At 33.0% G+C, this 15,670-nt stretch overlaps 2 protein-coding genes across 3 annotated transcripts; one reads left to right on the top strand and one right to left on the bottom strand.

Annotated features, from left to right (window-relative positions):
• Positions 1-1,020: 1,020 nt before the first annotated feature.
• Positions 1,021-14,889, bottom strand: LOC120118035 (uncharacterized protein At4g22758-like). Of its 2 annotated transcripts, XM_039138184.1 has the most exons (3): positions 14,144-14,889; positions 13,836-14,039; positions 1,021-1,050 (listed from the first exon to the last, which is right to left on the bottom strand). In XM_039138184.1, exons 1-2 carry the CDS (start codon positions 14,373-14,375, stop codon positions 13,858-13,860), a joined length of 414 nt encoding a protein of 137 aa, XP_038994115.1. In that variant the 5' UTR covers positions 14,376-14,889; the 3' UTR covers positions 1,021-1,050; positions 13,836-13,857. The 2 variants fall into 2 exon arrangements, with proteins under 2 accessions (XP_038994115.1, XP_038994114.1); XM_039138183.1 differs by lacking the exon at positions 1,021-1,050 and having other exon boundaries at positions 13,734-14,039.
• LOC120118088 (DELLA protein GAIP-B-like) lies at positions 8,107-10,361 on the top strand. Its single transcript, XM_039138222.1, has one exon. The coding sequence runs from the start codon at positions 8,276-8,278 to the stop codon at positions 10,154-10,156; it is 1,881 nt and encodes a 626-aa protein (XP_038994153.1). The 5' UTR covers positions 8,107-8,275; the 3' UTR covers positions 10,157-10,361.
• Positions 14,890-15,670: the final 781 nt, after the last annotated feature.

The raw sequence follows: 15,670 nt of genomic DNA, 5'->3' as shown, positions 1-15,670 counted from the left end.
TATAAAAAATAATGCTATTAATCATTACTTAATAAAACTCGTTAAATAATTTTAATAGTAAAATGATATTATTCTTTAAACAAATATTATCTCATAAACATTAATACTATTAAAAATTATTACTACTTAACCGCATTCGAAGAAATGATTAAGATTAAGTAAAGTTAGTGGAAACGTAGCGCCTATAGGTTGGCTAAAAACATGAATTCCCCTTACTAATATAAAGTTAAAACGGAAAATATAATAATTAATTGATCCTTATTCCCATATATAACGGGACAAGAATGAAATAAGATTGTAGAATATCACCAACGTTAAATTAAGAATAGTTTCCATAAAAAACTCTAAATTATGATTTACACATCGTAACCACAAAATTAAAAAACTTACTACATGACAATATCTGAACGGCCTCCCTCCACCGCCAAGTAGGGGCCAGTTGATGGACCCCACACTGGACGGGAATCTTAACACGTGTAAGAATCACATGGTGTGTGGGACCCACAAATCAGGAATTTACCAAACACTGATTCCCATCAAAACGTATTGTTTTCACACGTGTAAGAACCACGTCGTGTCGTTCTACTGTCAGTGTTACCTTCACAGAACCCCCTTGTCTTTCCTCTGAAAAATTACAGTATTTCAGATTTCAGAGCTGTGAACGGAAATAAATAAATGGGGCTACCTATCTAACGGCGTTAAGACCAGGACAGAGATTGGTACACCTCTTTCCTCTTCCCGTTAACTAAAACGGGGGTTCGAAGACGGGGAGTGTTTGGCCGTTGACGGTGACGGCGGGGCCGTCTTTGTCGAGTAGTCTCCCTCATTAGGGTAGGCATTAAACTGACATTTGATTATTCATGTCAACCTATGAGTCGGTTGACGCCGTTTTTAATATTTTTCTCAAATTAATTTACTAATAATTTTCTTTTTATTATCAATTTAATTGAAACTTCATCGCAAAAAAATGGTCATAGGTAATCTATTTAAATGCCACGTGTTTAAAAATTCAGATGTAATTAATATTTTAGTTATTAATTTATAAGTAAATACACAAAAATATTATTTAACTGGATGAGTATTTGGTGATAATTTACTGATGAAATTATGTCATTAGTTCGTGTAATTATTTAATCTTTAAATTTAAATTATGTCAGAGTTCCAACATTTTTAAACTTTTAAATCTATCTTTTTATTTCCAGTGTAAAATTAGTGCCCCTTCAACTCTATAAGATGTGGTAAATAATTAATTATTTAATTTAAATTAAATTAACAGATTTAATAATTATTATTTAAATTAATACCGAAACTTTAAAATTTACCACTAAAATAAATAACATAAAAAGGGATATTTTTTATTAATTGATGTCAGGTAAAGCAAGTTGGCAGCATATTCCCCACCCACGTTGCGGCAGTCATGCATGAACCTAGGGATGGAACCGAACTCGACGGGTCTGACCCGACTCTACCCGATTGTGTTGTGGTTTTTTTTATATATAAATATTTGTGTTTGTATCGGGTCGCTCTGATTTTTTAAAATTGGTGTTCGGGTTGGTTGTATTCGAGTTTAAGGTGAATAATATCCGATTCGAAAAATTATAATTTTACTTTATATATTTTGAAATAATTACAATAATGTTTCTCTATATATTTTTTTCAATTAAATCACGTTTTTATTAGATACAAATATTTTTTTAAAATTTTTTCTGGTCCGATCAGGTTCGAATTTTATTTTAAAATATCGAGTCGGTCGGATATGATCATATTTCGTGTGGAGGAGTCGTTATTATCGAATTAGATCGAGTGAACCAAAAATCCAACGCAAATCGACCTATAACCACCCCTATATTAACCATTTTTATGTTATAAAAAATTATTTAATTGGTGGCACGGCAGCTGCATGATTACTTCATATGAATCGACATGGAAACCTGGGTTTGGAATAAGAGGTCAACGAAATTAACCATTGAGCAAAAGATCAGCCATTGATCAGCCCGGGCTGACTTAATCCTGAATTTCTTGCTGACCAACCATTTCCGCGTGACCTCGCTACAGTGTACTACTGACACACAAAGTAGGATGGAATACAGATGTTCCTTCCTCGTGCCCACTGTTGTTTAAGATATGGCTGCACTTTCAATTTTTTTGGGTAAAATCCATATAAGGTCACTCAATTATTAAGTATTTTTCAATTGAGTCATTTTTTAAAAATATTATAATTTAGTTATTCAATCAAAAAAATATTATAAATAAATCACTAATGGTTAAATATTAAATTGAATAATTATGAATGTCGTTATAATAATAATTTTAGTCTATAATATTTATACTTTATCAATTTAGTCCTAATTAAAAATAATTCAACAATTTTAATATTTTATAATTAAAATTACCATTAATTTAATCTATGTTTTTCTCTTAAAAATATTATATTTTTATATAGTAACTTATTGATGCTTCATAGTGGAGTGGAAAGCAATTGTTCAATTGTTACTTTGATTCGATGAACTTGCTTGGTTTGATAGTATAGTAAAACTGGAGTAAATTATAAAAAAAATTAAAATTAAATATGAAAGATTAATTTTATTAAATCGGTTGGATTTAGAATCAAATTGATAAAATGTATAAGTTTTGAAAAGTGCATCCATTATTATACTAGGCACATTACACGTTTTGTTTTTTAATTTCAACAACAAAACGACATGTTTGTAACAATGTTTAATTTAAGTGATTAAATTTTAATTTTTATAAAAGATGACATTTTTGTAAACAAATTAATAATTAAGTGACTCAATATGTACTTTATCCATTTTTCTTTAATTTTGAGTGAATAATATTGATATGATATTATTTTAAAAAAAAACATGAATTCGAGTGAGGTTAGAATTTCTGAGTTTTGAAGCCTAATAATGACATGGCGCGAAATTGTGAAATGTGATTTATACCCTTCATTTCAGCCACACAAAGATGGACATAATAGTCTATTGCATGCCTTGTTAATTTTACTTAAAACAAGGTATTTGATTTTAACATGTATTTTTCATTTTTCAATGTCATAATTAACAAAATCCCTTAAAAACAAAACTGAATTCAATAAAAAGGGTAACATTAACAGATTTATATTTATTCTTGTTTTTATATATTCACATATATTTAATTTATTAATCGATTAATCAAAATCAGGAACTTCAGAGACAAGGGAGATACTTTCAATATAATTTGTTCAATCCGCAAACATCATGATTAAAACCCATAACATAACTTAATGGATCTAGTATCTTATCCGACCAGATCAAATGATTATTGGTGATTTTATATTTAATGTATTAATTATGTATAATTTATGTATTATTAGTAAATAGGATTATAATACATCATCAAAATTTAACAATTATATTCTTTAATTTTTTAAATGATGTAGAAATAGTTAACCAACAAATAATATAAATAACATCTAATAAATATATTAAAATTAAGAATGATTTTTTAATACTAAAAAAAATTATACTTCAACCATAAAGACATAAAATAGCCCCCAGCCCAAATGAATATGCTTCTTAAAATGTCAACTCTACAATAATTTATTTTCTTAACCTTATCCTAATAGTAGCACTTTAAAAAAATGGTCCTAAGCTGTAAATTGTAATTAATAACCATAAATTAGTTCCGATTTCAAGGGTTGAAAAAAAACATAAAGAAAAAGGAGAAATATAGGTAAACTTTAAAACATTTATAAAATACTAATATAATAAAAATGTGGGTGTAGATGTAGAAGTATGCATAGAATGACACATTCTCCCCTCAAAGGATTGTTTCAAGTACCTAAGGTCTATGATACATAAAGATAGGGGTGTAGATGATGACGTTACACACCATATAAAGGCGGGATGACTAAAGTGGAGGGCTTCTACTGGAGTTTTGTGTGACAAGAAGGTGCCTCTAAAACTTAAGGAAAATTCTATAAATGACAATAAGACCAGCGTTGCTGTATGAATTATAATGTTGGGCAATCAAGAAGGATAATGTAAGGAGGATAGAGGTTGCATAAATGAGAATGCTTCGATGGTCATGTGGTAGGAATCTGTGGGACATGACCAAACTCTGCTATTAGGATGTCCTTGGGGTGGTGCCTGTATCCGAAAAATTGAGAGAGTGAAGACTATAGTGGTTTGAGCATGTCCTTAGGCGACAACCGTCGGATGCGGTCAGAAGGGTTGAGTCGATTACAGTCGACGGTGCCAGAATGAGAGGACGACCAAGGCGGAAGTGGGCTGATTGAGATATGATTTGAAGGATTTAGCCTTTACCGATGACATGACCTCTGATAGGAAAGTATGGAGACTTAAGACAAGGGTAGCCGAGTAGTGTGGGTCACATCCATATGGTGTATCATCTCTGCCTTCTTTTATGCCTTTGTAGTAATTTCCATGACTTCTACTTCTTATACGTTTCTGTCATTGGAATCTATAAAGGCTTAGAACTATGGTAACGAAGTAGTGTTGCATTAGTTTTAGGTTTAACCCATTTTGACTTTATTCCTTTTCGTAGCTTGCTATCGTTGACTTTTGTGTATTATTCTCTTCATGTTTTCTCTTGTTAAATTTAGCAGGGTCTTACGTTTCTGTCTATATGCAGAGATTTTTACGCAGGGATTTATTGCAGGGATTACTTCCCATTACAGTCGCGCATATGAATACTACATATGAAGACTGTTCAATTATGTATTTTATTTATTTATACATGCATTGCAATTTATCTTTATTTTTAATTTTTTGACTGCCGGAGGTCTTACACAAAGCTGCTCTAAACCTGACATTGGGGACAACCTACTAATCTACCTCCCCCTTACCTCATTGCATATGGGAATAGGGTTTTGTTATTGTTGTATAATAAAAATTAAGATAAAATTTAACTCACATTTAAACCTAACTAGGGTAAACTACACTTTAGTACTCTAACCATAATTTTTATTCTGTTTTGGTCACCCACTTATTTTTTTCCTAAATTCATACATAACATTACGTTTGGTTTTATTTGGTCATCACTGTTAATTTTTTAATAGTGATGTTGATGTGTCACCATAAGACAGTGCCACGTAATAATTGAAAAAAATTAAAAATGTTACATCAATAGTTCTGTTAATTTGTTATTGACAGGTGGCCAAAATGAAACTAAAACATAATGTTAGAGATGATTTGAAACAAATAATATTGAATGATCAAAATTAAATAAAAATGATAGTTGGGCCGTTATACGTATATTACCCATGAAATTAAGATTAATAAAATCGTCGAATATTTTTTATTAGTTTGAGATAATTACAAGGTAGTATTTATTCAAAAAATTCTCAATTATTTTACAAAAATATTCAAACATCCTTATAGAAAACATACTCGAACCTAATACCTATAAAATAACAACATTTCCTTAACCCGTGGCTTAATTCATACAAAATCATCGGATATCTAAATATTAAATAAAAATTTATATTCTATCCATTTAAATAACACAAAAAATAATGTGAGCTCATGAATAATATAGGGGGATAGGGTAGGGCAACAGGTCGCAGTAACTTTTAACAGGGGGAAGATGAGTGGTTAAACCTAGTAACCAAACAGAAATTCAACTGTAAAATAAAAATGTAATTAAACTCTGAAAAAAGATTGTGTATTAAAGGTAAAAAGAAAATAATTGAAGTGGGGATGACATTTTAACAGGGCCCCACAATACTTGTACAACGTTTTAAAAATATTTTTAATTAAAAGAATGAGGGTAAAAATGTATTTTTCTTATCTTATCCGCTTGAGCTGTAGTTGTTGTAGTTAGCCTATGTGGTTCATCGGTAGTCGCGCCCATCACGAGTGTTTTTTCTTTTTAAATCAATACTGATTCCTTTCAAAATTTTGTAAAATAGCTTCCAAGTCCCTCAATAATATATTTGATATAAAATGAACCACTTTCTCTTAAGAAATTATAAACATGTTACTCGATTAAAATTTGATTTAAATGCACCATTACCGCTTAAACTATACACTTTGTGTTGATTTATCCCCTAAAGTATTTTTTTTTGGATATTTTGTCCTCTAAAGTTTAAATTATTATCTAGTTTGCCCTTAACCATTAACATCATAAAAAAATACGAGGCTAATTTACATATTTACTTACTTAACTATTCTGGTGGTTCTTTTTTGGTCGCTCAACTATTTTTTTCTCTCAAAGTCATCACTAAACATGTGAGGAATAAGAGAGTCATGTTTGATATGCAAAACTCCTTGCACTAGAACTCAACGTTCGACCGAGAGTTTGATTTGGAGTCCGTGACGGTGCAGGGCAAGGAGTTTCGAGATGTCGATACCGATAGACACCCTTTGCCTCTCTCATTCGGACACCGTCCCTCTCCTTCCTTAATAGCCAAAATATGTATGTGTTGCAGTCTTATATATAGATTTAGCTTTATTAAATTAAATATGTATAATGGTGTGAGGTCTTACTAGACTTGCATTCTTCTGGTACTGAAGTGACTAAGAAGATTTATCATTTCAAAAAAAGAAAACATTGTTTAGTCAGTTAAAGGAAATAAAGGAAGCATTGAAATTCGGCTACTTAATCATCAAAACTGGATTAGTGTAATTGAGGTTTCTTAGAGGCAAAAATGAGGGGTTTGAGGTTTATTAAGCTTACTCTTCATCGTTGATATATATATATATATTTCACATTGCCTCCCAATAAGAAACGTTCTCTTTAAACAACTTGGAAGTATCAGTTTATTTTAAAGCATATGTATATCAAAATATCACCGACTTACAAATTCTTAATGTGATTTTACAAGTGTTTCTTATGAGAAATATGCAAATCACATATTGTGAGAAATCTATACTGAGTTTTCATGGCTAACCACTAACCAGGTTTATGAGGCACCACTAGTTGCACATGACGAAACTAAACAACCAGTTGCTCCCGTAAGGCAAGATCGGATTGACTTCTTACGCCACAAGCCCCGTCTCACCTTCACTCTGCCACAAACCACTCAACTAAAGTACGCTGTAGTATGCTACATCTCCTCTTTCTTCTGGGATCTATACGTTTCAAATCATGAGTCTATCATCAAACTCGAGCACTTCACAACTTCAGCATTACAGCTCAAAGAAACGATTCACTATATATCGTCTATAGGTATCGACATTCCCGAAACCCCTCACCGTGCACCGTCATGGACTCCATATCAAACTCTCGGTCTAACGTTGAGTTCTGGTGCAAGGAGTTTTGCATATCAAACACGGCTCTTTTCCTTCTCATATATTTAGTGATGATTTTGAGAGAAAAAAATAATTGGATGACCAATATGGAAGCAATAAAATAGTTGAGTGATTAAATATATAATCTACCATCATATTTTTTAACACAATTAACTGTTTTAGACGAATAAAATAACAATTTAAACTTTAAAGAGTAAAATGTCTCAAAAAAAATACTTTAAAGAACAATTCAATACAAAGTATATAGTTTAAAGGACAATATTACATTTAAGTCTTGAAATTTTATTATAAACGACATGCAGTCAGTAGAAAATGAAACATTAATTTAATGTAATTTGATATAATGATACTCATAGTTTTTAAAATACATGTATTTTATTAAATCGGTCTCAATTTAAAATAATTTAATAAATTTATTTTTTATATTTAAAATTCAATCAATGTAGCGTTTTTGTGATAATGTATAATTAAGTGAACACATTGGATTAAAGTAACAATTTGATAACTATATTTCGTCATAAAATATCAACAATTTATTATTAAACAATTATTGTAATATGAAAGTAATATAACGTAATAGTTGCTTAAAATCTTTCTTTACCAATTACAATGTACACACTCTATAGATACGACCGCTAGAACTTGGTCTTTTAAGGGGAAGAATAATATTTTCTCTTACCATTAAGATTGCTCAATGAGTTCCAATGAGTTCTAATAAATTGTAATTGAGTAGCTTATCAAGAACCTTTTAAAAAAGTGGCCTATTTATTTTTGAATACATAGTTGAGTGACTCTAATGTATTTTACCCCTTTTTATTTTAGTTTTTTATTTTATTTTATTTATATGTGATGATGAAGTGGAAGTAGTAGTGAAAAACCAAGCAAAACCCCCAATCCCCAATGCTCAGATTCTTCACCCATTATCTTTTCTCTTAGGTTTCTGACAATCGCCACACAAATCCACAGATACCATTCACAGAAGACACACATACACAGAGGGGGAGAGAGAGAGGTCAACCATGAAGAGAGACCACAATCATCTGCAACCCAACTCAGACCCATCATACTCTCTCTGCGGTAGTTCCTCGACCGGAAAGGCGAAGCTTTGGGAGGAAGAAGCCGCCGAACAAGACTGCGGAATGGATGAGGATTTGGCGGTTCTGGGTTACAAGGTTAAGACTTCGGACATGGTCGAAGTGGCTCAGAAGCTCGAGCAGTTGGACGAAATTATGTGTAGTGTTCAGGATGATGGGATTTCGCATCTTGCTTTCGAGACTGTTCATTATAATCCTTCAGATATGTCGACTTATCTTGAAAGTATGCTTTCTGAACTTATTCCTCCTACTTTTGACCCTTTTGGTCCTTCTGGAACGACGGCCGTGGCGGCGCCGTTGACGGGTGCGTTAGATGATTCTTTTCTCGGCACCGCTGAGTCGTCTACTTTGACGACGTTGGATTTCGAGAGCAATAACCGGAAACATAAAAAAAGTGGGAAACAAATCTTTGAGGAATCTTCTTGCTCGGATTATGATCTCAAAGCAATTCCTGGTAAGGCTATTTATTCTCAAAGCTCTCAAACCCAAATACACGATTCGTCGTCGACTTCGACTCACAACAACTTTAAATCCGAAAAACGCTTGAAATCCACATCCGGGTCGCACTCGGATATCTTCTCTCCTCCTCCTCCTGCTTCATATGGAATTCCGACTGATTCAATTCGTCCCGTTGTCCTTGTCGACTCACAAGAGAATGGAATCCGGCTTGTCCATGCTTTGATGGCATGTGCAGAAGGTGTCCAGCAAAACAATCTCAATCTCGCCGAAGCTTTGGTGAGACAAATTGGATTCTTAGCTATTTCTCAAGCCGGAGCTATGAGGAAAGTGGCGACGTATTTCGCTGAAGCATTAGCTCGAAGGATTTACAGATTGTATCCTCAAAACCCACTCGACCACTCTTTATCAGATGTTCTTCACATACACTTTTACGAGGCCTGCCCTTATCTAAAGTTCGCTCATTTCACAGCGAATCAAGCTATTCTCGAAGCTTTTGAAGGCAAGAAAAGAGTCCATGTTATCGATTTTTCAATGAACCAAGGCATGCAATGGCCTGCTTTGATGCAAGCTTTGGCTTTAAGAGCCGGTGGTCCGCCAGCTTTTAGGTTAACTGGGATCGGACCTCCTAGCCACGACAACTCGGATCATTTGCAGGAAGTTGGTTGGAAGCTGGCTCAGTTAGCTGAAACGATTCACGTTGAGTTCGAGTACCGTGGGTTCGTTGCTAATTCTTTAGCCGATTTGGATGCTTCGATGCTTGATCTCAGACCGAGTGAAGTTGAAGCCGTGGCGGTTAACTCAGTTTTTGAGCTACATAAATTGTTGGCTCGGCCCGGTGGTATCGACAAAGTTTTCTCCGTGGTTGAGCAAATGAAGCCTGAAATTGTTACCATCGTCGAGCAGGAAGCGAACCATAACGGTCCAGTTTTCTTAGACCGGTTCACTGAGTCATTACATTATTACTCGACGCTGTTCGATTCGTTAGAAGGGTCGGCGAGCGGTCAGGACAAGGTTATGTCGGAGGTGTATTTGGGGAAACAGATTTGTAACGTGGTGGCCTGCGAAGGGGTGGATAGAACCGAGAGGCACGAGTCGTCGACTCAGTGGAGAAACCGATTGGTTTCCGCTGGATTTTCACCGGTTCATCTGGGTTCCAACGCGTTCAAGCAGGCTGGTATGTTACTCGCCCTGTTCGCCGGCGGAGACGGGTACGGCGTGGAGGAGAGCAGCGGTTGTTTGATGCTTGGATGGCATAAACGCCCACTCATTACAACTTCAGCTTGGAAGGCCGCCAACTACTCCTCCTCACCTCCACCATTACCAACTGAATTCAGACGAGTTGACTAACGAGTCAACTCAAAGACTGGTCCCTTTGTACGAAACCCTTATCTTTATCTGTCAATGTTGGTCGCAGAACTGGCTGACGCTTCCCGTTACCCATCCCTTTATTATCATCATTTTTCTGTTTAGGTTTATTTTTCTTAGAAGTTTTTATTCTTGGAAATCTTTTTTGTAATTTTCTGTGTGAAATCAAAAATGGGTTAATGTGTTATATATAGCTTTGCTGGAAATAAGTGAAGATAAAAAAATTGCAGAAACTGAGTTGAAAACTCAACAGTTGACAAAATATTGGACTGCAAATATCCCCAGCTTGCTGGCTGCAATAAGTGCACAGCACTGAAAAATTACCAAATCTGTGATATACTTTCCTTTCAGGCATTTAATCAAACACATTGGCAATAACAATGAAAGCATTAGTTAAGGGTATTTCTGTTTGCATATTGTTGAGGAAAAACAAACTATTTACAGAACCCATCACTGTTTTAAATGTCAGCAAAAGCACAAACATAGGAAAGTGAAAGGAAATGCCCACTTCACTTAAATGTCAACTTCTTAATCATGTGTTTTAGCTTTATTTAAAAAGTCTTTCACTTTCTCATCTTCCTTTTAAATTTTCTCGGGAAAACATTTTTCACTTCCCCAGTGCGAGTCCTCACTGATTATGTCTTGCCTTAAAGCTATTTACCTCTCTTCTTCTTTTTGATCTTTCTCTATATGGTTTGCAATTCCCTTTCTGCAATGAGTTATGTTGCTTTTGCACTGAGAATTGATTGTGATTGCCAGTTTGTAAATCAAACTCATTTCATCTTTTTCATGACCCAGGAAAACTTTGATGGCTGCCAGCTAATCTATGCATATATTGATAATTTACGATAAATATAAGTTAATATATGTTTAGAATCGTTTTTAATCAATAACAATATATGCGTATTATAGGTTCATTTGTTCAGACTCAAAACTTTTGAGGAAAATATCATTCTTTTAATATCAAATTTCTATTATTTATTATTATTTATATATATATATATATATAATATATTGATTGATGTTAAGTAAAAATTAATATCAATTTTTTATTATTTTATTTATAATTCTGATTTAAAAAATGGGTTATATATAAAAAGGGTAGATTGGTGAAGATTTGTGAACACAAGAGAGGGCATTATAATGGTATCATGAAGACTAGTAGATCTTGATAAGTGAAAGAAATGACACTTCTCATATTAGCTTTTTTTTAGGAATTGGACCACCTTACGTTACATTACACTGATATAAACTTGTTATAGTTCAATTTATTATACTAATGATAATTAATATAGAGAGACATGTGCAAAATTTTATATTAAAAAAACAGATTTTTTAAAATTAAAAAAATGAATTTATAAAATTTGTAGAGAGATAAAAATATTTTTAAAAAAAACATATATAATAATTTTAAATTTTCAAATAAATGAGGCGACTATTGCACCCGTCCTCTTTCGGTCCATTCATGTTAACATGTGACTTGTTATCCTTTACATTAACGTTATAGTTTTTTCTTTTTAGTTGTATTGTCATGTTCTTCAAAACTGTGAAATTTGAAGTGCTCGTCGCTCTCCCCTATTTGACCTTTGACTCATAATTTTCAACACGTTTAATCAGTCAACTTAAAAATCTCAATCATGAATATGATAATATTTTACTTGTAAGTTGTTATACACGTGCGTGTGCGATGAATAGATTTTAGATTGTAATTTTATGGATGGAGGACATATAATTTCATATATTATTAATAAATAAAAATATCATCATAAAAAGTTAAAATTAAATTTATTACTAAAAATGTGTCATCGTATAGCTTATTAATATGATTTGATTTTTTCACTGTACATGATGCGGTTTAAATTGACATTTTGACTACTTAAATTCATGTTCTATGTAATAAAATAAGGGTTATTATTTCATGTATTGATCTCGCGATTTTTACCGTATTTGTTTGCTGGGCTTTAAGCCTAACATCGAACCTTATTAAGGTTTCAGAGATTTGTTTGGGTTCAAAAACCAAAGGCTGGCCTGACCCTTGGGAAATTGTACTGGACTAATTAATGAACCTCTATTAAGGGTATTGAGAGAGGCCTACAACAAACCAATTTCACTTGGGGGTTAAAATAGAAAAGGTACTTCCAGGACAGGTCGCATGTTAATGTTCATATTATAAAAATAATATAGTATGGGAAAGATAAAGAGTGCCGCATTTTATGAGGTAGTACATGACATTGGATGATAATGCGTCCAATGCGTGAAACAAGCTTTTAGGTGCATTGTCATCATAAATGGGATATTTGAAGCAAGAAGAGGTGCTCTAATTCTTTAATCATTTAGTGATTAAGGACTTGAGCATCTTCAAGTGTAAGTCATGAACCCTTATATTAATCCAGAACAAATATGTTTAAATCTTAAAAACATTTATAAACCCCATATTTACTTAACCTGCAAAGATAGGTATTCAAGAAGATTTGATGAAAGGAAGAGAAATCGAAATTGAAAACCCAGTCAGTTTTGGAACGGTCAGCATAATTAGCTGGAAAGCTCAAGTGATTCTCAAAAGGTCTTCATGTTTCCACGTTTACCAAGAAAACCTACAAGTAGATATTATTGTAAGTCGGCATCTTCATTCTTCAACACAGCCCATAGGCCATGGTCCCTTGGCTACTGCACAAGTTTTGCTGAAAACGACTCTAATGAAAAGGAAAGAACAATGGAACATCAAAATTGATAGAAAATGCCGTGCTGGCCGTAAGTCACCGTGTACTACATGATTAGCACAACGGCTTGCTGGGGACCCTTATCTCTCTCGATTCTTCTTAAGAATATAAACGAGTTCAATAAATTATTTATAAATCAAGTTAAATAAATAAATATTAATATTTTTTATTCATTTTCTTAATAAATGATCATAAACAAATATATATATATTTTATTCATTTGTGTTCATAAAAGTTCAATTATTTGCTCATTTATAAATGTTTATTCGTTTTTTTTACTTCTTTTAAAAGCTTAAGGATTAATAGTAATTTTTTTATTTTTTAAACATATAAACAAACATGCCGGTAAATATTAAAAACATTTAGACAAATATGGGTAAACATTAAACGAACATATTGATAAATATGCTTATGACGTCAAACGAACAGGAAACAAACACCTTCAAAGACCAAAAACGAACACCAACATAACTTTTTCGTTCGTTCTTGATTCTGATGTCCCCAAATGATTTGCCTGATCGATTCATAAAATTCAAAGATAAGAACTAGTGATTCTGATGATTCGAATCCCAACATTTACAAGTGATTTCTTGATCTCCAACTCATGACATCGATCACGTGGTAAAGCAGAAATAGAATTCGTAAATTGTCATAGTTTGAATGCTTCAAAATCCAACTACAGTGTCCTACATATTTTTAAGCAAATCGCCATATCCAACTAGCAAATGAGAAGCATCATGGAAAGCAACTTGCAATATCAAAGGCAATTCTGAAGAACACAAATATAATCATCAATTGAACACCGTAAATGTTCATTCTTTATTGCAATGCAAAAACACTGGAAACCAAGTAGAATTTATTCCTGCGGGTCTTTTCTCAGTTAAATGAGAAAAACAAGATGAAGAACATAAAACCAACATTCTACTAAGGCCATCGGCAATGATAATGGACTTGGGTTTTAGTTTAATGGGAGGAAATCTTAAGATTGAGGGATTTATTAAACCATGCCTTCCAATTCCCAGGTGATTTCCTAGTAATTGATTCAGCTGATTTTGCATCGTTTTCCACTTTCTCAGTTATCTGCTTCTTGAATAGCATGAAATTCCGTGCACCTTGTGATCCAATCGTCTCCCATGGACTCAGTGCTGCAATGAAAAAAATCCAAACACCAAAATCATTAATTTCGTGTTCTGGAGTGAAAATTGACTTGAGTTAACAAGAAATCAAAGTTGGATTTGAATAAATTTACCATCTGATCCAGCAGTGGGGCAATAAAGGAGGAAATCATTAAGATTGGATCTGAGAACAGGGAGGCGACCCTCACGAGCATAAGATTTCAAAGCGGTATCAATGACGGCAGCAACGAGCTCTTCCTCGTTAACAACAAAACGGATCGGCCCAGCACTTCCAATAACGGTGACGCTAATCAAGAGCCGGTTGCCCTTGGGAACCTGTTTCTTCTTCTGCTTGTAAAGCAACATTCTTTCCAACTTTATATCAAAAACCCAAAATCAAAAAAAGAATCTAAACCAAAAAAGATGAATAAATATTTCACCAACAACCGAAAACAGTGCGTTTATTTCGTAATTTTTTTTCTGGGATGTTAAGCAAAACAAAAACAAAATCTGGGTTATTGGTGGGATCGTTGTTTATGGGTCAAGGCCGAGGCAACGGTAGTACCAGCCTTCTTTGCAAGAACCGAATGCGAAAGCAGAAACGGCGGAAACAGGGATGGTTTTGCTCGCCCTCGATTTACAAAGGGAGAGCATCAAAATACTATAGCTCCAAATTGTTTCCACCATTCACAAAAAATACCAAAAGATCAGTGTTTTCTATTCCAATAAAAAAGGGGAAAATCCAGGGGGAGGGAATTTTCTGGGGTTCTCAGCTTTCAACAAAGAAATAAAGAAAGCGTTTCGGGAATTTAATTGAGACGGAAGGGTTTGAGGCTTTGAGCATAGGATTTAACCTATAAAAGCAAAAAGGCTTTGATTTCTCTCTCTTCAGTTTTGTTGTGAAATTTAGGGTTTGATTTGTGTGAGTATTTATAGAAGTTGTTTCCGTGTTAAGTTGGCATTAAAGGCTGCAAATGAGTAGAATTACGCCTCCGGTCCCTCACATAACCAATGCCCGTTAAGTTGGTATTAAGGGCTGCAAATGGGTAGAATTACGCCTCCAGTCCCTCACATAACCAATGCCCCTTTCCTCTGCCAACCCATGACCCAAAAACGCCATATTTTCTCTTTCTTTCTTTAATTAATAATAGTGTTAAATTTCTTTTCTAACCAATTTTTTTTAGTTTTTCAAATTATATTATATTTAAATAGAATTTTGTTTTTTTTATATATATGTAAGTAAGAGTGACAATGAATTTAATCAAGTTCTTGAATTATCTAAATCTGATAAAAGATCATCTTAATAAAATTTAACTACGATCTAATTCTAATGTTAAAAAAAATTCACTCGTTCCAATAATCTAATTTAAATTAAAAATATGATTAGATTCATTTTAATATAAAATTTCACAATTTTTTAATCAACTATTAGAAATAAAATGTATTCATATTTATGAATTTATAATTTCGTTAACAAAATGTTAATTTCAATAATAAATATGATTTTCTAGAAATAGTTTAATTTTCTATATTTCTAAATAAAAATAATACAAAACGTAAACATTAATTTTGTTTGGATTCAGTTATATTAAATCCAAACACTATAAATATTAGGAGTATGAATATTTAATGTCAAGTGATTAATAATCATCTTTAAATTG

Source organism: Hibiscus syriacus, unplaced genomic scaffold, assembly GCF_006381635.1.
Source record: "Hibiscus syriacus cultivar Baekdansim isolate YM2019G1 unplaced genomic scaffold, ASM638163v2 tig00110325_pilon, whole genome shotgun sequence".
Classification (NCBI taxonomy): domain Eukaryota; kingdom Viridiplantae; phylum Streptophyta; class Magnoliopsida; order Malvales; family Malvaceae; genus Hibiscus; species Hibiscus syriacus.
This window is presented reverse-complemented; position numbering and strand designations above follow the sequence as displayed.